The sequence below is a fragment of the Pinus tabuliformis genome, chromosome 1_2, assembly GCF_031772625.1.
Source record: "Pinus tabuliformis cultivar Carrire ecotype Pingquan chromosome 1_2, CPIR1, whole genome shotgun sequence".
Lineage (NCBI taxonomy): Eukaryota > Viridiplantae > Streptophyta > Pinopsida > Pinales > Pinaceae > Pinus > Pinus tabuliformis.
The window spans coordinates 284,579,666-284,607,248 of NC_142298.1; the positions used below are offsets into that span (position 1 = coordinate 284,579,666).

The 27,583-nt window shown below is 37.3% G+C and overlaps 1 protein-coding gene across 1 annotated transcript in view; it reads right to left on the reverse strand.

Moving 5' to 3' along the window:
* LOC149205439 (sm-like protein LSM3A) overlaps window positions 1-23,061 on the reverse strand; it is a 32,774-nt gene extending 9,713 nt beyond the window's left edge. The window contains exons 1-2 of the mRNA XM_089393469.1: window positions 22,832-23,061; window positions 21,849-21,944 (exon numbers count right to left, since the gene is read on the reverse strand). Of these exons, the coding sequence (XP_089249595.1) occupies window positions 21,849-21,944; window positions 22,832-22,948 (213 nt within the window). The 5' untranslated portion in view covers window positions 22,949-23,061. The remainder of the gene's footprint in view (window positions 1-21,848; window positions 21,945-22,831) is intronic.
* Window positions 23,062-27,583: the final 4,522 nt, after the last annotated feature.

The window sequence follows — 27,583 nt, forward strand, 5'->3', positions numbered from 1 at the left end:
GGCCCACCTTCAAACATATGATCATGGAAGATAGGCAAGGGACCACATAGCTAACTCAGGTTTCGGAGAAATGGCACAATGAGCTAACTGGTGGCTACAAGGGGCTACTAGTTGCCGACTGAGGACCATCTTGGAAAAAAAAATCTCATAGGGATATCACCCATAAAATGGTGGGTAACAGGACTCCTCATCCCAACTACCAAGGTTGATTACAGTTGGCATTGAGAAATGTAGCTCAAGTGGGAGCTTCTTGCATAGGTTCTAATGTAAATGTGCAAGAACCGGTTATGTAGAAATTTCTCATTTCCCACCCCGGTTTTCAGTTTCTCCTTATTTCTCCCATATAGTTAAATGCCTTTTCCCATAACCATACATTTAACAAACTGGAAAAAAAAAAATTGCTGAAAACACAAATTCTGGAAATTTTACAGAATGCTGAAAATTGCAGAAATAAAAATCAGCAGTAATAAACAGCCATTAAAACACATTTAAACACTGAGATTTTTGGTCAATGTGACCCTGGAAAAACCCCCTACAACTCTTGGGGAAAACTAGTTCGAGAGCTCTTCTTTATTTCTGAAAATGCCTTTTTCACAGTGAGAAATATTCAGCAAAAAAATCAGCAAGCAAATTTACAACTTATCTCTTTTCCCATGCCTCACAGCACACTGGAAATTACAGCAAACAGTACAGCAATAATGTTGTACGGCCTCCTCGATTTTCGTGCCCACTTTCAGCATTAAATGTTGTTGTACGTACAGCATTAAATGCGTTGTACAGACTGCAATAAATGCGTTGTACGGATCTCGTTTTGCGTGCAGAAAAATCAGCAAACTGCTCCTCGAGTTTTGTGCAAACCACTCCTCGAAAATCGTGCCAAAATCTGCCTTTCACTATGTGCTGAATCAGCTGTATAAATCTGCTCAACTGCTGCCTTGTAATGTGTGCCAAGCTGCTGTCTCCTTCTCCTCCCTGCTCAGAAATCTCCCTTGCTCTCTTGCTCTCCTTCTCCCAATCTGCTCATGAAAGAATGAATGACATTTTCCTCATTTTCCTCCTTTAATCTAACCCCAAGTGACTTTTGGGTGATCCCTAAATCCAATGGCTGAAATAGATTGAGATCTAAGGCTGAGATTAAATGTTCATTTAAATCTCACTTTTTATTTTTTAATTCACCTCACTTTAATAAAGACCCACTTAGTCATTTATTTCCAAAGTCACTTTTCCTTTCTAATTTTTTCATTGATTTTATAAAAGTCACTTTAAAATTAGACTTAATAACTTTATCACTTAAAGTCACTTTTAAATTAAATTTAACTTTATAAAAATTATAAAGTTACTTTAGGAGAAAAATTAAATTCTTTTGGACACTTTTCCCTAGGCCAAAGATCAAAGCCTAAGGGAACCACCTGTCCTCCGATACCAAATTTCAACAGGTTAGAGACATTTCTTTGGTGACCACTTTAAAAAGGTGATCACTAATTGATCACTAATTATATCATGTAATTTTACCTAAAAAATAAAAAATAAAAGTGAGTCTAATATTTTGAAGTCAACTAGTCATAAGAATTGAAATGAAATGTTCTAAAACATTACTAAGTTAGAGTAAGATTTTATCTTAGATGTACATCTCATGATTGGATAAGAGGCAACGAAGATTGAGGAGATTAGTTATCCTCTCTCAAAAGCATAAATAGGACAAGATGTGAAATATCTAACACACATTAGAAGAGAACAAGAGAGTTGGGGGAAGGAAGAGTGCATCCAGAAGAGCAGATCAACTAAAGAGCCTAACAAGTACAATAGGTCGTATGGTATATACCACCATTATAGATGCCTTTTCTTCATGCATAAGCCCTACATCCTCAGATTTGCCCATACACCATCAGATTTATCCATACAATGTATTGTTGGAGTGTGTTTCAAATTTCAATGATTGAGTGAGAGAAATTGCAATTTGCTATCAAGGAAAATAAAAAAAAAGAGCAGGTTGTACTATTGTAGTTATACCCTCTTTTCACAAGTCATTCATTATTGTTTGAGGTCATTTAATTGACAATATAGCTATATGTTTGAAGAATGCTACAGAGGTCACGTTGTCAACTTTGATCAAAGGAATGAAAAGTTGATTTGAAGGAGAAATCCCTATGTGTGTCTTTTATTTCTTCCACTATTCAGTTTTCAACCATTGTGTGATCAATGCAATGTTCAAAAATCTAATTTTGTACTATTAAATAACGTATGTTATTGAGCTTGAGAACAATAGGACAACATTCATCTAGGCTCAAAAAATGTACATGGTATCAAAGTAATTTCTTCAATTGAAAATTATCAAGGGTTTACAGTCTATTGTTGGAAAGAAGGATTAACAATTAGAGGATTTTGATATTTATTTTAATAGCCAATTTCTAGATCTAGGAGTTTGTGCATTAGATCTCGAATATGGCCTCAAATAGCCTTAACTTTGAGGAAATATTAGATAGTGTCTCAAATTTCTTATTATGGAAAGTGAGAGTTATACTCTTATTAGAAGAGAATGATGTATGGGATATTGTCAAAGATGTTGTGCCTTCGACTACAAATCCACAACAGTTCGCAGCTCACAAGAGGAAGGAAGTGAGTACCAAGCAAATAATAGTGCATGCCATGAGATCATTCTATCCCTCATATACCCGAGAAGAAGACAGCAAAAGAAATGTCAGATGCCCTAGTTTGCCTCTACCGGAGTGAGAATATAAAGAGACGATATTATGCACAAACTCAAGTCCATATAGATGACAAGATCAAACTTAATCACTAGTTATCTTATGAAAGTCATGCAGATTCCTGATCAACTTGCAACAATTGAGGAGAAGGTCGTAGATGCAAAGCTAGTGAACATGCCTTTGAATGGATTCCAAACATCATGGGAACCATTTGTCAAAGGTATCTCCGCTCATGAGGACTTCCTAAATTTGAAAGGATCTAGGATGACCATATCCATGAGGGGACTCAAATGGAATAAAAGGCTAGCAATAATAGTGTTGACAAGAACCTTGCCCTATTTGGCAAAACAAACAAAGACAATGGTAAAGGACCCAACAAGGGTTACAAGAAAGAGTGAGGAATCAAACTCATAACCAGGAAAGAAAGACTAGAGTAAAATCAAGTGCTTCATTCGTCATAAGCACAAGAATTATGCATCACAATGTCCAAATAACAAGAATGGTACAGGGAAGCAGGTAATAGCCTACATCAAAACTCAAATGAACAAGTTTGTTGCCAAGTTCAAGAAGGATTTCTAGATGGTATATTTCCTTTCTACCAACATGGTTCAAGGGAATGTGTAGTAGGTCAACAATGGGGCATCTCATCATATGGCATCAACCAGGCAGCTATTTTCTAGTCTAAAGAAGCAAGACTCGTGAGTATAGGTTGAACTTGTTAATGCCAAGCACCTAGTCGCAAGAATTGGTACCATTTGTTGATGATTATATATGCTTCTACATAGCTAGGTGTCAAGCATGCAAAAGATGTCCAAAAATCCTCTTTAGGTGCTTGCTCGTGAGGAGTAAATGATTAATTTGATTTCTTTCCTAAGTCCAACTTAGGAAAAGCACAATAATTAATTTGGCTGATTAATGTTGGCTATTAGGTTAAGTATCTAAGGATAAATAATTTAATTATTTAAGTGAATTAGATCAAATCTTTAACATTGATCTAAGTGTGTTAGAAATTAATCCTAGCCACCTATCACTTTGGACTCTGCAGATTGGGGGTTAGGGTTTTAGTTCAAGATGAAATTATAAAAAACCCTAAGGGAGAGGATGAAGACACATCACATCATTCTAAAAGATTGATTTTCTCAAGAGTGGGAGATTCAATACTGAAGAGAAGAGAAAGATGTGCAGTGAGGTGATTTTGGGAATAGGAAGAGGAGGCCAAGTTTATGGACAGAGGGGTTTGATATTTGGAGAGGCTGAAATCTATGAGGGGCAGAGATTTTCCAGCGAATCTTGCACAGGAGTAAAAGAGAGATTTGCTTCAATGTGCAAGGGGTCGTACAGAGCAAGGAAGGGGAGGTTGATTTGCAAGTAGAGAAGACAAAATTTTCAAAGGTTGAGAATCTCTAGTGAGCCAAATTCTTGAAGGGGCCAAAATTCCCAAGAGGCGAAAATCTATGCTCTATATTGTTGTAATTTTCTATGTGTTCTTTAACGATCAATTTCTCCGTTAAAGGAGCCCTAATTTCCTGAGCCAATTAAAAGTGAAGGAAAATTTGTTGGGTATAGCTTTTTGTTGTTTTGTGGTTGCTCTTTTTATTTTATTTCCGTTACAAACTTATTTGTGAAATTAAAATACCAATGTATTTATTTTCAGCAATTTCAGAAAAATATTACACAGGGTGAACTAATTCTTGGGTATAAAATAATTTTTTAAGATTTTTTGGCGTAAATTACATTCGAATGCATTTGTCTATGCGTTTCGAACCAACAAGTGTGGTTCATCATCAGAACAAGTTGAAGATTCAGATCCAGGCTGCATGTTAAATAGACAGAGCAAAGCATCCAACGGCTAAATAAAATAATTGTTGAGAAAAATAAATCAGACTTGGTATTAAAAATTAATATCATTCCCTTCCAGCTTGAATCAAATAACCCTTTAAATTTTGACAATGTCTTGTTTGTCCCAAGTCAGAAGAACTTGTTTTCAATTTCAGTTACTGAGGATACGAGCTTTGCAATTGAGCTCAAGAACTAGCAAGTCCTCATCAAACTGAAAGGAATTTAGCCCAGATACAATACAAATAATAGGGGTTAGAGAAGGTAAACTTTACAAGTTGCAAAGTGAACCTATTCAAGCTCTAGTTCATAAACAACTTTTGCGAGTTGCGGCACGAGAATGGGGCACCTACATCATAGAGCATTGCCTATTCCAAGATAGATAGTAACAAGTCTTCCAGAGTTTAGCATTAAGCAACATGGAGTATACAATGAGTGCACACTTGGCAAGCATGCCAAGGATGTTTTCCCCAAGCAATGAGCATAGGTCTAAGGAGATTTTCAACTAGTGCATTCAAATGTTTTGTGGATTAATGTTAATAACATTGATTTCAGTAAGAATGTAGCATGTTTCCTTGATTAATGACTTCTCTCACAACATATGGATCTACCTCCTAAAAACCAAGGATGAGGCTTTAGCAGGTTTCGAGAGTTCAAAGCTCATTTGAAAACCAAACAAGGGAGAAGATCAAAGTCTTGAGGCCAAACAGTGGGCGTAAGTATACCTCTAAGGAGTTTCTACGAGGAGACAAGAATCAAGAGAGACCTACCTATTCCATACAACCATGAATCAAGCTACAAAGTAAAAGAATCGGTCCATCCTAGGGGTTGCTAAGGCCATGATTCATGACCAAGACTTGCTAAAGTTTCTTTGGGTAGAAGCATGCAACACAGCGATCTACATTCAAAATCAATCTACATTCCTCATAAGACCCTAGAGGACAAGATACTAGAGGAGGCATTCATTGGTGTGAAGCGAGAGGTGAGCTATTTTTGCATCTTTGGTCCCATATCCATGTCTTGATTGAAAATAAGACTACATTGGAACTCTCCAACAGCAAGGGTTTATTTGTAGGTTACAATGAGACTTCAAAGGCCTGCAAAATCTATAGTCCAAACAAAGGAAGATAGTAGTGAGCATTGATGTAAAGTGACCAAGAGGTGAATCTATTGGGCATTTGGCACACTTATCTACATATTTTCATGCATATTTCTCCATTGCAAGGTGCCTTTGGGTTGTACTCATAGTTATCAAGGTAGAAGTTACATATTTGAAAGCATTTCTCACCACTTGGGTTCATCTCACATTACATAAGGCATTTCTACATATGTTGAAGCATCACTCATCATTCTTGTGGGCTTTATGCATCATCTACAAGGCAACAAAAAGGCTTCTAGAGAACCCCCGTTAAAAGGATTAACATGCGTCACCTAAAAACCCTCTAACAATCGTCAAAGACTCTTCAAGGAAGGAATGCCTAAGAAATATATGCAGGTTTTGATGACATAATCAAGGATCACACATATAAAAGAAAAGTAATGCCCTAGTCAAGAAGAAGACAATTGGCATTCATATCACACATGGCATAAAGGAGAAAAGAACATTTGCAAGGAATGTTTCGTTTAGAACATCTAGAACAACTTCTTTATGTCCTATTTCAAAAGAAAAGTAGATATATTTTGACAAAATGCTCGGATTGTCACCGAGCCAATGCCCATAGACATAGATGCAAAACCCTAGCCACATTTGACCATTTCTAAAGGAGTGTTCCATCTTTTCTTGAGTTCTATTGCTATTTTGGTAAGATGAAGCTACTAGGCAATTATTCTTAGAGAGTGCCCAAGCTAAGAAGGTAAAACATTTGGCAACAAAAACTAAATAATGCCCTATTTTGTGCATCTTTTCACACATAATGAAGAGCGCTTAGCTTGAATGAAGCTTCTAGACCTTCTTTATGTATTTTAATATTATTATTTCTAGAAGGTTCATGGATCTAGAAATCACTTAAGAATATTTTATTGTAAAATGTTTGAGGAGAAGCTCTATAAAAGAAAAGAGCTCTCACTTGTAAAGGGATCGTTGGATGAATGGGATTTCCCATCTAAGCTTAGTTGAAGATCTCTTGGGAGGAAGAAGTGGCAAAGCTCAATAAGGTTTCTCTAGTTTTCCTTTCTCTTACATGGATGACTAGGGTTTTGCTAGGATTTCCATTGTATTTGGTTACTGAAATAATCTTTGTAAAAGGGCATTATTGATCCAATAAGAGGTCATTTGAGTTGAGATAAAATCCTCCCTAAATCTTGATGTTACCTTGGATAATTGAAGAGTTTTGTTTATGCGATTTTCTACTTAGAGGTGTTCACTCAATGTTTGAAGTCTATTGTAAATAAGAAAGTAGATTAAATGTGATATGTTATGAATCGTTGACCTCATGGTGAAATAATATTTGAGGATATTATAAGTTGTCGGTTGATCATTCAATTAAAATGTTGTCATATACAATCTACTTCATTTAGGGTTCCATATGTGGTGAATTCTTTATTATTCACAGTTGCATGTTATTATGTGGCAGTAATCTCATCATTATAGTTGTGCATGTTATTATGTGGCACTAATCTCATGGTTGTGATGATGCATCTTACACTACGGCCCTCCCTTATTCTTTCACAAATCCGGAATCAAGTTTTGAACTAATTCTGATTGTAGCATTTCAAAACATGTCTCAATTATGTCTTCTCTAACATACTCAGACCCTCTTGCTCTTTGATCTTGACGCCATCACCCAATAACTAGACACTAGTTTTAATGGTTCACTATGAGTTTAATACCTTCATTCTACAAATATCTTCTTTCTACAAATATGATTTTATATCAAGATTTGCAATGACATATTTGCAGTCTTAGCAAGGGATCACCCTTATTTTAGAGGATAGCTAGGCTAAAGTGAGGAGGGCAACCACCGAGGTGATAATGGGTGGTGTCCTCAAGTTGCCCTAGGTTTTGTGCTTGATGAATGGACTTATCTTTTATGCAAATATTGGAGGTAACTTTCAAAATGGCTTCATTGTCATGAATAAAGTCCCTTTCCCAAAATTTGTTGATTAGCTATATTGACATGATGAGGTGTTTTTGTTGAAGATCTTTTCCTCATCTAGCAACTCCATAGAAGTCAAATAAAAAAGATAATCCAATTGATTGTTATGAACATGAGGATCAATACTCGCGGGTTAAGTTCCTTTCATTAAAAGAAATTTCAGACCTAAAAGTGGCCTCCTAAGGAAAAATAATAAAATAAGAGATGAATTTGAGGGAAAAAAGAACTATACTTTTTTAATTGTATTTTTGGCTTATTTCCTTATAGGTTTACTCAAATTTTCAAGTGTAGACACTCATTGGATGCGGAATTAAATTACACATCCAAGGAGTACCCATTATGCATACTTTTGAGAAAGACCCACATTGATAAAAATTGAAGATACATTAAAAAAGTGTGTTGCCCACCCAGCCAAGGGAAGCCTACGCGCTTTAGTTTTTGACTCGAAGACCTGCACAATCTGGGGACGAGGACTAATTTTTCTTTGACTTTTACAAAGAGGAGGCAGATAGATCCCACTTTTGTTATGAACCAGAAATACAAAGCGATCTTGTGGTTTTTCATGATCTAATATTCTTCGTATATCTAATAATTCTTTGATCTTCTTCTTGATCAAGGGATATGATGTTTGGGCTCGATATTTAAAAAAATGCTTGAACTGCTTACCTTATCTTGAATAGAATAAGCTATCACTAATATTGAACTAGTCTTGATTACAAGCTTATTGTAATAAGAGTTGTTGTAAAAGGGTAAGTAACATCCTACTAATATGACTCAAGTACTATTCCCTATGAATCATAAGTAACATATACGTAATAAGTACAGTTTAACTAAGTACTAATAGTGATAACCTTTATAAGAGTAGAACCTATGGTATTAATAAACAATGAATCAACAAAGCTCATTACACTAAGCATAGCAGTAATCATTGTTGTCAAATCAGAGAAACAAGGGTAAAGTCAAGCCATTGAATATGTGTAATTACATATCTAAGTTGTTCTCTATGCTAATCATTGACTCCACTAGTTACAAGAGTATGTTAGCTCCCTCTATGTTTCAATTACACTTACATCAAAGCACTCGAACCTTATAGCATGATCGTTCCTTATATCAATGGTGTTCATTCATCTTCGTGTAAGCCGAGCGAAGTAACAATGATTCCGAGAGGTTAAGCTTAATAGCCTCAACACGCTTTTTTAATGTATGTTCATTTTTTATCAATGTGGGTCTTCTCAAAAGTATGCATAATGGGTACTCATTGGATGTGGAATTTAATTCTACATCCAAATCAGTAACATATACATAATAAGTACTGAGTAAATAAGTACTAATAGTGATAACTTTTATAAGAGTAGAAATATGGTATTAGTAAACAATGAATCAACAAAGCTCATTACACTAAGCATAGCAATAATCATTGTTGTCAAATCAGATAAACAAGGGTAAAGTCAAGCCATTGCATATGTGTAATTACATATCTAAGTTGTTCTCTATGCTAATCATTGACTCCACTAGTTACAAGAGTATGTTAGCTCTCTCTATGTTTCAATTACACTTACATCAAAGCACTCGAACCTTATAGCATGACCGTTCCTTATATCAATGGTGTTCATTCATCTCCATGTAAGCCGAGCAAAGTAACAGTGATTCCAAGAGGTTAAGCTTGATAGCCTCGACACGCTTTTTTAATGTATCTTCATTTTTTATCAATGTGAGTCTTCTCAAAAGTATGCATAACGGGTACTGGTTAGATGTGGAATTTAATTCTACATCCAACAAGTCTCTAAACTTGAAATTTGAGTAAACCTATAAGGAGATAAGCCAAAAATACAATTAAAAAATAGTTTTCTTCTTTTCCCTCCAAAATATTTACATGTACCTCTTTTTTAATTTAAAAAATTTTTATTGGTTTACATATATATTGTGACATGGAAATTACATGAAAATTCATGGGCATTTTTAGGCTGAAATTTCCTCTAATGACAACAAAAAGCTTGAACCTAAGCCTCATATTAGATTTCATCTCAAGTTCATCAAAGTGCTGTTAGTAACCCCTCCATCAAAAAGGGAGTAGAGGGTATGTTATAAAGCTTTATATTGACGCATGTGATTTACAATCTTCCTTTTTCTTGATAAAAATGTGCATTGATAATACGAAATTAGCATACTTGGCGGCCCTAGAAAATTGAATAAGAAAAATAAAAATAAAAAAGTTCCGTAATAACCTTAAGAAGAAATTTGGACTTAGGATTTTGGAAAACCAACTAAAGTTTGAGTTGTTGGATTATTTCAAATCCATTGCATCGGAGGATTCTATCTGGTGTTGGGAATGTGAATGTCTTCATGAAAAAGATGATGTTTACATTTTTGTATGGCAGCCCTACATGGAAATAATGAATGCTTGGAGGCATACGCCAAGGTTGAAAGGATTCACAATAAAAGAAGTGAAGTTGATGATTTGGTGGGCGTATATCAAAATGACCCTTTTGATGATGTGGTAGTTAAAGCTAAGGAAATGTATGATGCATTAAATTATTTGGTTGCTATTACAGAAAAGAAATACATAAAAAATAAGCCCATTTAAAGCAAGAAGGTAGGCCTCAGGAGAATCCCTTGGTAACGGACCAGCACATTATTTTATTAAATGAGATATCAACTCTTCACATTGCAGATAACATATGGGGTGATCACATTGCACCTAAAGAAGAAGAATTTGTTGTAGATCCAAAGAACGAAAAGTTGGAGGGAAATATGATGGCATTACATGAGGATTGCTTGGATGGAAGAGAAGAATGGTCCACTTATGATTTCAGATCCGATGGAAGAGAAGAATGATTAAGTTGTAGAAGGCCATGTTGTACGAACATTTTTATAACATTACATCAGCAAGGAGATGTATTTTGGGGGGCTTCAATATGTTTGGGACAGCAGTATGTTCAATCTTTGGTTTACTGCAGAATTTTTCAGCCTCCCAAAGGAGGGCATCTAGCCCTATAGATCATAAGCTGATTTATTCTTCCAGCTCTGAATTTTTGTGTTATACTTATGTGCATGTTTAATAGAGGGCTGCAAAGAAGGGCAGCACATTTTATACAAGTTGATATTGCGCCGGCTTTGAAAACCCTATTGTTGGAGGGTATGACAGTTAATTTTCATGGCAGCGAAGGAAGATGCACAATGGAACATGTAAATAGCTTTTGGAAAGACATATAGTGGTCTGTGGAGGTGATTCTTGGCTTGATTATGGGTTGTCATATTCACATGCTGAGGTTATATCAACCCTACCCAATATTGGATGGATTAAGCATATAGTGGCACATACTTACCTTTAAATAATTTGATGTTTAGTTTCCATCTTTAGGAACTCACATCAGTTGCCAGCCATGCAATAATGAAGATTTCAAGATATGCTACCACGATACTTAACATAGCCTTGTTTCCGTTTACTGCCAAATGCAAGGGGAGATCCTGTATTGTTGATGAGATGATACTGTGATTGTATTGGCCTTTTATATCATTTGTATCATCATGATGTAGAGTAGGGTAGTAAGAATAAGCTCAATCATTTGTGAGCATTAGGTTTCATTTATGTCATGGTTGTGTTTACAGAAGAGAGAGATATGCAGAAGATTTGTTTGACAATGATAGTACTGGCAGCAATGAAATAACTCAGAAAATAACAATATTTAGGAAAACCCACAAACTGATATAACTCAGATTTATTTTTAGAGTTGGGATTACAATGTATGATCAAAATGAACAATACCCAGATAACCAAAATGCTTTAAAAACACAATTCAAGCATACCCATTAAATCTGGAAATGCATAAATCTGATTTTGAATTGAAATCTGCAAAATCATTGTAGCAATGTTACTGTAGCAGCAGTACTGTAGTACGACACTGCAGCAACGGCATTGTAGCAGCATTACTGTAACACGGGACAGTAGTGAACTCTAAAATCCTTTTTGCTGCCACAAATATCCTCAAATCTGCTCTAGACTATAGATATCAAACCAACAATGAAGCCCAGCTGTGATATTTGTGTGAAATCACCAAGATATTCTCCAAATTATATCTCTCAATAATGTGGAGAATGTCGCCTGCAAGGGGTTTCATCCTCACAAACCAAGAAGAAGTAATCTCCAGAAAATGGCAATATCAAATATCAAAACCAACATATGAAATGAACTCCACAAATTTGCTTTTATAACTCTCCCAAGAAGTTCGACCCTCTTCATCAAGCCATGTGGGACTAAATAAAATCACTTTTAGTCTCCCAATTAAAGGCCTCATTCTTTTTTTTTTTAACATCTTTCACTTTATAACTGGCCCTTATAGTCCCTGTTACCCACCATTTTGTGGGTAATATCCCTAGGAGAAAATTTATTTCCAAAATGGTCCTCAGTCGGCAGCCAGCAGCCCCTTGCAGCCATCAACTAGCTCATTGTGCCATTTCTCTGCCACCTAAGCCAGCCATGTGGTCCCTCGCCCATCTGCCATGATCGTATGTTTGAAGGTGGGCCTCCCGAATCTAAAGGTATGCCTTGTCATTTTGAAATTGAGTATTGTAGTTTGTTTATCATGGACACTTATGGGCATGGATTAATGGGGGGATTCAGTGGAAAGAATGGGCTAGGTTTGTGCTTCTGTCCCCTAGACCCTTTTTAGGAATTAACCTTGGATTCTAGTCCCGTGGGATCTCTTTTACTGACCATTTGGTTTCAAGGATGGTATTTCACGGGAAACCCCGATTTTGGTTGCGTGGTCTCACTCCCTTATCCGCTTATATTACCCTCTTTCCACTCATTATTACCCCATCCATCATTTCTCCCACCTGGGTCCACATTCCTCCATCAGGTCCACATAGGGTCAGCTCACCCCTTCCCCTTGCCCACACCTTGGGTCATGGCTTGGAATGAAGCCTGGAGGTTGATGCAGCTAAAAAGAAAGTTAAAAGCATATATGGCCACATTCAACAAGAAAAGTACCACAAAATGCAAAAGATGGCTGGGACAAAAACATTTAGCACATGGGCAAAAGCCAATACATGAGCTCTACCCCATCATCATGGCCATCACCCTGGTTCCAACAGGTTCTATGAGCCTTCTTCATCATATAGGAACCCATGATTGTCCCAACCCCTGGTGGGCGATGAACCACCCCACCTTAAAGGGGGGAATTCACTGCTATATCTTATACATCATGCTCTAACCCCTTGAGCCTCGAGCAATTAATCAAAGAAAACCATAAAAGGGCAAAAGGCATATAAAGAAGGGTGGAAAAATCAAGGACGAGGCACCTCATGTACCACGATTGCTCCCTCCTACACATTATAAACCCAAGTGTGGGCTTCCCACTTGATAGTTGCCCTTGTACCCTAGCATGTGACCCAGGGTTTCCCTTTCTCATTCCCTAATTCATTCACCCACCTACCACATGCCACCACCTTTTGATGGATGTACCTTGACTATATTATCCCCTTTAGAAACATAAACCACGTAATAGGTTACTTGGCTAACCCCATTAGGAGTTTAGGAGACATTGACGCATCCCGAAACCCATTATCGAAGGGCAGACCATTATGAAGTCCCCACCCGTGGTCCATGATTAGGTAAGTTCATCTACTTGATTTCTATAATGACTTGTTGTACTGGAAGCCTGGGGACGCATTGGATCTTATGCAGGATTGCATATGGCTTCCATTTGGAGTTTGGTCTCCCTATATGGGGTCCTAATCCTCCAGAGGGCTACATTGGCACACACTGGGTGAGCGTTAAGAGCCATGGGCCTCCACAGCAACAGAGTGCACTTCATGGATCCCTACAGCCATTCATAGATTGCTCGTGGTTCACTTATTGGACGAGGAGGATGCACTTGATCCATCATGCCCAGGTGGCCCCAAATCTACACCGTACACTTGGCGGATGATCCAGGACTTCTACGATACATTATCATCCTAGCCTTTGAGGGCAACCTACAGGCATCTTCGATTTGTTTGGAGACCCATGAAGGCACTTGTGTGCCCCCACAGTCATTTGGAGCACCACAGGTTATTACAAGGGGCCAACCCCTTGTCCACTTCTTTTGAGGGCCCTATTCTTCATTGTGACACCCATGGGCCTCATTTGACCTCTTGAGAGGCTTACTTTTTCATTTGTGAGCTAGTTTGGTGGGCTTGTCACCAAGATGTTGTATTTTTAGCACATTATTTTATTTTTGGGGCTTATGTAGGCCAAGGAGGCTAATTCGAACTCCTTAGATGTGTATAAATACAAGTGAGGTGAGATCATTTCTCATCATCACTTTGGATTGGATCTCTCTCTTCTTTAGAGAATTTCGCACTTTTTGTTGGAGGATGAATTGGAGCATTTATGGATAAATTTTGATGTATGGTTATTGGTTTGTCTTCTCTTGGAGCTTCGTTATTGTCATTTGTGAATGGTTGGATATACTCTACTACATTGTAAGTACGAAATTTTTTATGTTATTCTTGTTACTTTGTCATATATGTTGGATGGGATTTTCGTTGTTTTAAGGCTAATTGTTGCATGCAAATTGTTGCTTAATATTGTGGGATTGTCTCTATCATAACATTCTCTCCATGCATTGGCCCTTGTAGTACGAGCGAAATCTCCTAGAGGTAAAACTTGACCTTGACAAGCCATTCCTCTTGTGCATTTGAAGTATAAAAGCTACAGGATTGCTTTCACTTGACCTAGAGGATTTGTGAAGCAATTTTGAGGCCTCCTTGACTAGAAACCAAGAAATCTTACACATAATCAACATAGACTCCATTCTCCCAAGCATTAAGGCACTGATCTACCAAGGGTTGTCACCAAAACTCCTATTCTTTCACCTTCTCCCAAGTCTAGCCACATTGGGGTGCCTAGGGCATCAATTTCCTAACAAGCTAGCCACTAAAAAAATTTGATCTCCTAGGGTCTCTTGTGTTGGCCTTTCCTCTAGCCCTCCTCCAAATTTGAAGACATTCCAACGGTGGAATTGGAAGAAAAGCCAAGCCCTAGCTCCGAGATCAAATCTTGCCCTGCCATCCCCAAGGCTAGCACTTCCCAGGGTCAAAACAACATCATTGAGTGAAATTATTTCTTTGATCCTTCCCACCTTGTCTAGGGTAAGAAAATCATTGATTACTTCATACCTTCCTCATACTCTAGACCAGGTCCACTTGGCCCCCTGTGGCCCCGCTCCTTCAAAGGGCCATTCATCAAGAACCATCCAGGATACCTAATTTAACAAGAATTTAGGGTGTGGGGAACTCCTTTCAAAGCCTATTCTCATACACCTAACCCCCAAAATCCTCTTCCTTTCCCTAGAAGAGCATAGTACTTTGCTTAGAAAGAAAGCAAGCTCCATCTTTCAAAAACTTCTCGGGGAGTGTTTGGGTCACTCATATCCATTGACTTATCATTCGTTGGTGACTCCATACATATTGGGTCTCCCCCCATCAGTGAAAGTTCGTAAATAGAAGGGAGCCTTAACTGAGGTGACAATGGGCTAAGACTCCATTTATTGCCCTTTGCCTAGCATTTGCCCTTTAGGATTCCCCTTAGGTCCCCTGCTAGTTTGAGCGGTAACAATCCCTTCATTAAAAATATTAAAATAACGATAAAGTTAAATCCACAACTTATCATTATTTTATTTAAAACCACCAGACTATATAAAATGTTGAGATAGTCATCAAAATTGAACCCACCGACAATACTAAAAATAGTAACCCTGCCAATTGATGTCGATGCTCGAAACTAACTTACTAAAAATAGTAAGTATTGGAAAACTATCCCAAAATCATTCCAAAAAAAGGCATCCTGCTCATAATCCTGATGAGATATCAACTGACCATCAAACATTGCCAAATTGTTGGATTAATTTCCTCCAAGGTTCCCTAACCCTAACTCAATAGCCTATGAGAACCAACTGATAGGCTAGAGGTCCACCAACTCCACTAGTTAGGAAGGGGACATTACAGTCCGCCCTTCCCAAAATTGCTTGTCCTCAAGCAATCTCAGCTTTGGATGCTGCAATATCTATTTGTTTTCCCATGTGGCATCCTCTACTAGCAAGTTCTTCCATTTGACCAGAAACTCTTTGATGACCCTCTTATGAAGAGTCCTCTCTCTAGTATCAATGATGGCCTCTGGAATCAATATCAACTTCCCCTCCTCATCCAATGGTGGAAACTCAAATGAGGGAACCACGTTATGACCAAGTGCCTTCTTGAGCCTGGATACATGAAATACATTATGAACCTTGTTGCTAGCCAGTAGCTCAAGTTCATAGGCAACCTCTCCAACCCTCTAAGATACTCTGAATGGTCCATAAAACCTGGGCTTGAGTTTCTCTACTCCACTCTTCTTGAGAGTAGACTGTCTATATGGCTGCAATCTCAAATAAACCATGTCCCCAACCTCAAAACTGCGCTTTATCCAATGTTGATCAGCATACAACTTACGATTTCGTCCCTATTGCAAATTTCCTTAGTGACTTCATGATGTCCTGACTCTCTTGTAGTAAGTCCTTTGTCTTACACACTCTATTGTCCCCAAACAGTAGATCCATGAAGTTGGGAGCCTCATAACCATATAAAGTCATGAATGGAGACATCCTGATAGACATGTGATAAGTAGTATTATAGCAATACTCACCAAGGTGTAGCCATTTGATCCAAGCTCTCTGTTGTCCAAAAACATAGTTCCTGAGATACCCCTCCACCCATTTGTTCACTATCTCTGTTTGACCATTTGTCTGTGGGTGGTAGCTAGTGCTAGGAGTGAGCTTATTCCCACTCAATCTAAAGAGCTCCTGCCAAAACATACTCGGGAACTTGTTCTCCGTATCACTAAAAATCTCTTGGAAATACAAATTAGCTACCTGCACTGTTGCATAAGTCGCTGAAATGGCAAAGAGGTGTGCAAACTTAGTCAACTTGTCAACCACAATATAGATGCAATATTTACCCAATACCTTAGTTAGCCCTGTGATGAAATCCATAAGAGATAAATTCTCATGTATGATTAGGAATGGGTACAAGCTAAAGCAGACCAACAAGATAAGTATGCTCATTCTTGTTTTGTTGGCAAGTAGGACACTCTCTAACATACTTAAGGACTTCATTCTTAAGTCCTTTCCATGTGAATCTCTCCCCAATCGACATGTAGGTTTTAAAGAAACCCAGGTGACCAGCCATAGGTGCATCATGAAAAGCGTTGAAAATTGCCAACTCAGGGATGAATTTCCTTAAATAAAAATCACATTGTTGACAATTCTAGAGTGATTTTCTAAAATTAAAAAGTCATGTCTAGCATCTCAAGAATGACTTTCCAAAAATAGTAAATCACCTTGCATCTATTGGTAATCAAGTATACTTGAAGGTAAATCACTTAATTTATCATTAATCAATCCTAATAGTTCAATCTTGACTTAATCATCAATATTATTAATATTATTATTATCCTTTATGATACTATGATATTATTATTAAAAGGAATTACAAGTCACCTTACCTTCATCGCCTCAATCACTTTGCACCTCTCTCCTTGATGACTCTTATGGCACTACGTAACTCTCTCTCTATTAATGATACGTTCACTCTCTCTTACGCTCTCATTAAAGACGTGGCATATTCCTCTTACACTCATTAAAGGCATGTCGTAAAAGATTCCACTTACGCTCTCTCTAATGCATATGTTACACTCTCCTTAAATAAGGCATGCGTACCTCTCTTAATGGCATAAGTTACTAAGGCATGCATACCTCTCCTGAATAGCATAAGTTACTAACGCATGCATTTCTCTCCTTAATGGCATGAGTTGCACTCCCCTAAATGGCATATGTTACTCTTCCTCAAGGCATGCGTATTGCTCCTCCTTTATGACAAGAATTCGTTGCTCTTCCTACATATGTGTCTCATGTCTTCTCACCTGACTACTACTACTTGTGCATTGTGAAAAAAGAATTTGAATTTGAGAGAGACAGTTGGAGATACTTGAAGAAGATTGTGAGAGAGAAAGATTTGGAGAGTAAGAGCAAAACTTGGTAAGCCAAGGTTGATTCAGTGCTTCAATATTTCAATGTTGATTTAGTTGAAGGGAAGATTGATTCAGTGTTTGCATTTGTTGTTGCTACTAGTGATCTCCATGCTTCATCTTGTTCAGATTTGGGTGAACTTACTCATTCTCTTTATCTCTCATTGTACTATGTATCTTTGTGGAACAATGTATATCTAATAGAAGAAGAATCTAGTTGGGTTTTTTCCTTGTGGGTTTTTCCCTGGTCATTAGACCTAAATTCTTTGTCTCATTTTGTTCTTGGTTGTCTTCTATTGTGCATTTGGTTTATGTTCTATCTTCAATTGTTTAACTAGTATCGCACCAGAAAGAGAAAGAGAAAGAGAGAATATATAATTAAATAATAATAATAAAAAAACAGAATAAGTAATTGTTTCAACATAGAACATCAGAATTTTAACATGGTATCAAAGTTGTAGTGAAGACAAGCCCAAGAAGATAAGAGTTATCACTCCTTTTGTAGAAATTTTACTTCAAATAGATCTTACTTGTTGTTGAAATTTGTTTGACTTGATCAAGATGTCTTCTTCTTACTTCAAGATTGAAGAGAAGTTGAATGATGCTTTGAATTTTGGTCCATGGAAGGAAAGGTTGGATATTACTATTGAAGAACATGATGTACTAGAATATGTGGAAGGCAAGGTAGCAGAACCACCAGAAAATTTGAATGTTGTTGTCAAGGTCAGATTCAAGAAGGGAGAAGTCAAGGCTAAGAATATTATCCTTGATTCTCTTGGAGACCATCTCATCACGTATTTCTCCAAGTTGAAGAAATCTAAGGAAATGTATGACAAGCTCATTGGAATGTATCAAGTAAACAAGTTGAGTCAAATCTTTGCTTTGAAGAATCAACTCAAGGACATCAAGATGAATAGAGGAGAGAACATGCAAACACACTTCATGAGGATATCAAAAATCAAGGATCAGCTGTCAACTGTTGGTGAAATTGTATCTGATAAAGCGCTGGTGTTGATTATAATTGGAGGTCTTTCTCCAACTTAGGAAACATTTATTACTACCATCGGCAACAATGATAAGTTTATCATATTTGATGAGCTCCCGGGAAAGTGCAGTCAAGAAGAGGCCAGAATGATTTCCAGAGGAAGAATTCCCAAGCATGAAGAGGGAGAACCTAGTGCCTTTGCTGTCCAAGGCAAGAAAGTCTGCTCCTAGATCCAACAGTTCCAATAAATGGAACAAGGACTTATCAAAAGTTCAATGCTACAATTGCCATAAGTATGGCCACTATGCTCACGACTGTCCAAAAAATAAAAGAGCACCAAGATCCAACTACAACAATCATAGCAACAATTTCATATCTGATTATAAAAGAAGAGAAGCTCATGTTGTTCGTAAAAAAAGCTATTGTTCTTCCAAGAGTTCAAGTAAACCAAGGTATGATAATAACGCAGTTGAAACACAATCACAGTACTTTCTCGTTTCTACTCTTTCTAGTTCCTCTCTTGCAGATTCTTGTGACAATTGATTGGTTGATAGTGGTGCTTCAACTGGTTATAAAGAAGTTCTCTCAAATTTGGTTCAGAGGGAGACGGATCTGAAAATCATTCTTGGAGATAACTCTACATATCCTACAAAGGGATCTGGTTTTTTTTCATCTAGATCAAAGGTGGTAAAACCATATCTCTTCAAGAAGTTTTTTATGTGCTTGCTTTGAAAAAAAATCTTGTATTTATATCTGCCTTAGAAGACAAAGGAATGAAAGTTGCTTTCATAAATGGAAAAGTTCCCACTTGGCCAATGAGATCTAGCATGAGAGATGCCTTCACTCTGGGATCGAGATTTGAAGGTCTTTATAAAATCAATGAAAGACCAATTCATGCGCCGATTCATGACAACAATCATCAATGTGAACTTTGGCACCAAAACTTCGTTCATCTACATTATAAAGCATTGTCAGTCGACACCGTAGGTTTTACTCACGAAATCTGCGAGTTGCACGAACCATACCACAGGTTACACAGCAAAAATCTGCAATATATAAGGCAAGAAAAAGTCATGGAATAAATGCCAATTTCGCTAGTTATATGGACAGAAACTTGCTGGACACGTGCAGAAAAGTGTATAATTTGCAAGATGCAATGGAGATATTGCAACTGCATAACCAGCCTAGATCCATCTTACATCCGGATCTACCAAGCGCCGAGAGGGATCAAGTCCAGACTTAAGATGGATCTAAGTTGGTGCTCTTGCATTTCATTATGGATTTCCTTAAGCCTTTGAATAGGCTTCATCATAACAAATACCATGGGCTATGCAATACCATGGGCTTGTAAACCACCATTGGTAAACCCATCAAATGACTCACTCAAATTTATCTTAATAATTTTTATTTTTTATTTTAATTTTATTTAAAAATAATTTTTGACCAAGTCAACATAACATCACAACATTTTACAACATCGCTGCCATACTAGGCTGTTGAGCATCTCTCGACACAAAGATTCATGGACAACAAGTAGAAGCTTGAGAGATGGCATGTAATGACAAACTGGCAATCTGCAAACACTGGCAAATCGCTGACAAGCTGCAAACCACTTGAGAAATCTATAGAATTCATTGAGAAACTCTAAATGAAGATTGGACATAATCCCAAGAAATCAAAGAGGAGAGTTTAAGGAGCATTATGGATGGTGAGTAACCCAGAGATACATAACTATAGAACTCCAAAGCCTTAATCATAGCATAATGATACCAACAGATGTGTTCTCGCAGCTGAAACATGGAGGCAATGAATTTGGCAAAGTGAAAAAGAAAGCTAACACAAAAAAAAGATGTAAATATTTGCTGCCTACAAAAATGTACAGTCTTCATTGCATTGCATGTATATACCAGCATAGATCCATCTTAAATATGGATCTAATATGAGTTGAGAGGGATCCAATTACTTCACATGCAAATATTTTTATGAGCCTACATTATTAAAATGTTTTGTATAGTTATTTTATTTTATTTTTAGAATTTTTAAAATTTTTATTTTGGTCAACCTGAGCAAAATTTCAACTTTGATGACGGACAGACAGCGTTACACATCATACTAGGCTGTAGAATGAGCCTATTGGCTCAATAATGATAAATAGTAGCCAAAATTGTTATGTACAAGATTAGCACAAATGCCATGCATAGCCTGCACTTGGTTTTTAAAATAAGAAAAGATGTCTTATCCACGAAGAGAAACTTGGATGAGAAGAATGCAAAACGAGGAAAAGCTACAAGAAGAAAAGTTAAAAGCTTAACAAGTTTTTGAATGTTAGCTTATAAGCTCTCATCATGTGTCATGACGTAACTAATATATGCTTGAAACTAATCCAAGAGGACAGAATGCTATTTGCAGGTGGATTTTGATGGGCTTTAAAATAATATATATTTGGGTTTTGATCCCGTGCCACGATTTTAGAGATGGGGATGTTCATTCATGGTAAGTATGGTTTGTGTACATAAAAGATGTCATCTTTTTCAAGTTAAGATGGCCCATAAGAGAGCGATGCACCTGAAGACCTTTAGAAGGGACTGCTATACGTTTGTTCCTAAATAAAGACTCACAAAAGCATGACTCTACAGACAATACACTGTTGTAATTAAAGCACTGCCATTTCATTTATTCTGCGGAAATTTGAGTTCTTTCAAAATACTCAATGAGAAGTTTTTTTAGTCAAAGATTGTCGGTTGCATACTTCTGGCTAGTAGAATAAGGAAATGGCAAGAACTCTGTTTTAAATTTTAATACGCAACGTCATTGGATGCATGTCTAAGGGTATTTTAAGTCTTCTGATTGATAGGTAACTTAAAAGGCTTTGATGAAAACAAGGTGGTTATTGCCAACGACTAAATAAATGAACAAACCCTGTCCAAAATTTCAGTTTGAAAATCAGAAAGTAAATATAATATTCTGCAAAAATACTCGCATCAAAAAGTCTCATCAAAGGAACTAAATTTGAACGCCCCCCAAAATAAAAATAAAACATATATATATATATATATATATACGATAAAACCAAATCTCTTGGGAGACCATGTTACTTTCCTCTCCACGTGTAACAATTTTGAAAGCAGGACATCAATGACCACAATAGAAGAAACACATATCCACATATCAGGTTCACTCACCTTCACAATCTCCTCATAAGTTTCATCGTCGATCTCCACCGTGGTGATGACTTCTTCAACATCACCAAGAATCATGTTCAGGTGCTGATCATAAGCCTGTAACACCAAAACAAAACGAACCTCAGTTTGCAATTTTGCACCTTCTAAAACTTACTACCGATTTACTCAATTCCCTGTATCTCCTACACTCTATTTTCAAAGGAAAGAGGTGGCTTTGATATAAAATCAAACAGGCGCCTAGACAATATCATCCAACTAAGACAATGGGGTCGTGGTTCAGAGATGATGATGGAAGCATGCCCTGCCACCCACCAATGTTAAAATCCCCAAAGACACACATAGGCAGCTGTTTCCAGGTGCAAGTCCTGGGTGAATTTCACGGAAAATTATCCTCCGGTGTTTGCAATCATTGTTTCTCCCTTCGAGGGCAACCCAAGCAAGCAGGTCACTTGGGGTAACGGACCTCTTCAAGGCAGTTGTAGTGCTTCTCTTGAGATTAAAGGAAGCATTTCACGGAAAATTATCCTCCAGTGTTTGCAATCATTGTTTCGCCCTTCGAGGGCCACCCAAGCAAACAGGTCAATTGGAGTATCGGACCTCTTCGGGACAGTTGTAGTGCTTCTCTTGAGATTAAAGGAAGCACTTTCAAAAGAATGCGTGCTAAAAGTAGGTCTAAACTAGCGGTTTAGGGTTTTTCTCGTTCTCAATCAAAACTGGGTTTGGTAGCAGTTTTCGCATCGGTGCCTATCAATCAAAGAGACAGGAGGCAAGGTCCTGTATGAGAAGAAATCAAAGGTTCAAGTTCCAGGGCATCAGAACCCGATGAAAAACCACAAAGCACTCTACAAGAAGCCATGGACAAGAAAGGCGTGGGTTCAATTCCCACAGGTTGAACTCAACACTACATCTGCCAGGTAACCATTACTCTCCAAAATCTACTCACAATGACAAGCCGGAAAAGAAAACATAATCTGATATCTTACATGTAATTTTCCACGGAGCTCTCTATCAGAGCGGAGTTTAACGTAAATACGCTCGTCGAGACTGAGCCTGATGAGATCCAAAGGCTCCTTCACTGCACTGTCCTCTTCAGTCGCCATGTTTCCAACAATTCCAAAATCCGATACTTCTAATCTCCGCTTCGCCTCCTTTTGCGTAAATTCGAAGTCGAGAAGCTCAGTTGCGCTTGATAATGTGAGATTGTTTTTTTTATAACAGCATAAACATGTTTTTTTTTAATAGTATAATTGATAATGTGAGATTGACAAATTATAAAGAAATTATGAGTTGATGGGTACGCAAGGACTTTATTTTTGGAACCATAGTCCTACTATGGTTAATTCTTTGTGAAGAGTGTTTGTTCGGGGAAATAAAAGTGTAGTTGCTTGATGCATTTAAATCATTGAAAATGAAAATGATTAGTTTGTCTTATATAATATTGGGAAAAATTAAAAAGTTGAATGGTCAAAATTTTAAATGATGGAAACAAAAAAGATGGTTGCATCTACTAGAAAAATTTTGTATTGGGAAAAGAAAATTGGAGTGACACTGATGTAGATGTTTAATAAAAGGATGAATCAAGACGCTATGATGTTAATCAAGCTCTTAATAATGAATAGGAAGCTTCTCAAAGTTTAAGGTGTGGTAATACTACATTTATCATGCAGGGAGTTTATAAAAGAAGTTTATAAAAGATGCATGAAACCTCACATTTTCCATTTACAATATGTTATTCTCAAATAAAATGGTTTAATCTAACTTATTACAAGATTATTTACTAAAAATTAAGGATATTGGAAAACAATTGAAATCATGTGACATGACAATGGAAGAATAAGACAAAGAAAATTTTTATTGATATATTGACTATTACTAGCACTAATAAAGATTTGACGTTTAAACTGATGAGCACTTAGCATTAATAAAGTTTTGACGTTTAGACAGACGAGCACTAAGCTCTTGTAGTAAGACAAATGGAAAAAGTATTAGAGAATGATGAGACCTGTAATTTTAATTTAGATTTCCCTTTCCATAGTAATTGCTTATGAGTTTAAATTACTTTTTCATTAATTTTTATTCTAATTCTTTCATCAAACAATTACCATAACATGAACATGAAGATCACATAAACAAAAAAACACAAGATATAGGCTCCAAGCTAAGGCAAAACCCCTCCAAGGGGAAAGCCCAAAAAAATATTTTCTTATAGAATTAGATCAAATGAGATTTCTGAGACCTATAACCACATAAAATTGTAACTGCCCCAGATTAAAAGTTCATGTAATAAAGTTAATAAAGGCAAAATAAGACCAAGGTCATGGGACACGTATTCTAAGTTTAATGTTGGGCAAAGTATCTTAGTGGGCATCACTTATTGTTTATTATGGCTAAGGGGAAATCGGCAAAGGCTTTGAAAAGGCAAAAAATGACATTATTGGCATTTATTTTATGAAAATAAAGGAAAATAGGAGAAAAGGGAGGTGAAAGGTCACAGGTTGCATGTGAGGAGGAAATTGAAGGAAAATGAAAGAAAATGAATAAATTAGAGGCATCAATTATAAAAAGACATCAGAGCATCAGTTTGGGGCCTTTTATCAGTTGAGTTTCAAAATTGGTTTCAGAGAGGAGAAGGAAAGCAAGCAAGCAAAATAAGGACAAGGAAAGCAAGGAAAAGTTGGATCAAGCGGCTTCAGTGGGAATACTTATAGGTAACAAGTTGCATGTATGATTTCATATCTGGCTTTGGCATGCATGGTATATGCATGTGTGTATTTTGTTTATTTGTTGTCATTAGCATGGGTTTTGTCAGGTTTCGGTGGTGGTTTCAGCCTTGCCTTACCATTTTCGGATAGTCATGGTGTGATGGGATTCATTCTTGGTTGAGCTTTGGATTGTTGGAAGGTTCTGGATTCAAGTGAGGTGGTCTCAGAAAAATCCCCAAAGGTTGAGGGTGGAGATGGTTTTCTCCAAGAAGCCCTCAACAGGTGGGTGGAGACAAGAAAATTCCTCAAGGGATGGTGAAGGAATTCTGAGGCATCCAAGCTCGGTTTGGTTTTTGTGATATCAAGACGGGTTTAGGTGAGATCACGGTAGTGTGAGGGTGGAGGTGGTTTAACCTATGGATTCCCTTAGTTGTTCATGGATTGGTTTATCCCATGAAATACCATATTCATGCTTGGAATATGTCACGGGGGTGATTGGTTGAAAGAAAGATTTGGTTCAACCCAATATATGGTCGGGTGGTACGTGGAAGTCCCTAACTTGGTTGGTTTTTCATATGGCTAATAAGAGCTAAGTTTCTATTGTCTTTTATGAGTAAAATTACTTGTTATTATGTGGTTTTAATGGATGTTCTATCATTGTTAATTATCTAGTTATGTGTTGGTTATAAGCATGGTTCAATGACAGATTTAAGTATGGCTCTTATCACCTTTTAATTGATGAACGACTATTTAATGAATGCATGACCTAATTTGTATTATGGCAATTATTGTGAGAGGGCATTAGTCATTCTTGGTAAACCTCAAATAAGTTTCAAATCTTTATGTTCAGATATGAATTCATGTCCTGTTGGTTACACTTTCATCATGTGTTTGGTGGAATGATTGTCATGGTTAGATTGGGTTAGGTCAAGTCCTTGAGTAATTTTTGTGTTAGAGGCTTTGTCTCTATGTTATTTATCATTTCTGGGAGTTTCATTAAGTTCTAGGTAGGGGTCTAGATCCTAGCCCTGAAAAAGTGGCTTAAATCTCGCAGTCGCTTGCACAAAATTGCCTGAAAGATACTACAGTCATTGGGAAGCAGTCCTGTGGGAGCGACTGGAGAGTTACAGTCGCTTGGAGGCCTTGTCATGGGAGCGACGAGAGTCTATCTCACCAAAAAGAAAGTTATCTTAGGGGTTGAACACCTAAAATGGTTGGTTAGTTCCTGGGCGTCCTGTAGCACTTGGGGGAAGTTAGTAAGGTCTTATTATGTCGGCTTCATTTCCTTAAGGTCATCTAGGAGGTTGAGTCATGTCATAGTATCCCCTCAGCTCATGTTTACCCCGGGCAAGGTAGTGAAGTGGGTAGATATGAGAGGAGGTGTGTTTCAAAAACTTCCACCTCTAGATACCAAGTCAAGCCTTCTTTCTTTCCTGCAGATTCACCAGCAACAAGCGATGTTCCAAGGCAAATTTTCCAAAAACTCTAGCTCAAGAAGAAACCATTTCTTTCAAACTTCGGCCCTCCACTTCTTCTTTGTTCTTTCTGCGATATTTCAGACCACAATGCATCAAGTGTGTGCGTGTCCAAATGAGCTCCAACTTCCCTCTATTTATACTATTCAAAGGGGTGCAAATAGACATGTCCATTAGGGCAGGGCCGACTTGACATGTAGGCTGACTTGGCACCTAGAGGGGTTTTTGACCCAAAATTACATATTTAAAAATTATTTTTCTTTTCTTTTACAATAGGTCCAAATATGGCTTTGAGTCTTTGACTCAAAAACCTAGAAGCATGGACGATTATGGTATGTCCATATTTTGAGCCTTGGGAGAAGGGAGGATCTACAATTCAAAGTGGTGAGAAATTGGAAAAATTGGAAGCTCATTATCGAGCTCACAGAGGCTTCTTGGGTTCTCTAGTATTGGTATCTTGGGTCGATAATCAAGCTCCATTGTATCAGGGTAGGGTGGCAATATGTTTATTTTGATCCACTCCTGTCCAATTTCTTCAGTGCATCAGAGGGAGTTTTCTCTTCATTTAGAAGTCTTGAAACATCATCCAAAACAAAGTAGAATTTGGTTTGTTGGCTCGGGTAGTATGGCTCTTCAATGGTTATCTTTGTTCGATTGGGTATCCAGTTCCAACTTAGACAATTGGGCTATATAGTAGCCAATTTCGTTGCATAGGAAATAAAGTTGGTGTTTTTTTCGTACAACTCAGTCTCGCCCTATTTCCTCTTCATCTTGTTTGGGTCTTGGCAATCTTTGTTCATGGATTGCAGCTCAGAATCAGACTCCTTGGCTTCAATTGTCTGTGACCACTACAGAAAGGCACACACTGAAATGAATGTGGAAATTTATGACTTGCAAGTTCTAATGTATCAACAACAGGATTCAGACATAGCCACAGTAGAAACCTTGGAGGATCAACAAAAGAGAATTAGTCGTTTAAAGGACGAGATGGAAGCCCTACATAGTATTATCATGGATTTGCATTTCTAGATCAACCGTCCACTGTGCCCAACAAGAGACCCTCCGCGAGGCTTTGACCTTAATCGCACTACTAAGGGATTTGATCAAATATAATTGTAATGGTTGGGAGTTAAATGTTTATGGATGTTGTTTCAAATTTTGTCTCATGTATACTGCTAGGATAATAAGAATGTTGATATGGTGTGGGGATTTTGTTGTAATCTGGGATGGGATAGATAGATGCAACATGATAATCTAAATGTCCATGAGCAAAACAATATTGTAACTCTCCCAAGTATTTGTCGCGACAGTGCGCAGACTTAATGAAAAAAACTCATTTTTGTAAAAGAAAATAAAAACCTATAAGCATGAAGAACATGCTTATCAAGAAAAATAATAATAAGATTTTTTCTTTTTCTTTTCTTTTGCTTTTTTTGATATAAAATACATAATGGTGCAAATTATGAAAGACAAACTTAGTTACATTCTCCAACACTCCCTCTTAATTAGGGAGGTATTCATAATTGTACACCTGGTACAAGGATACTCTCAAACTGAA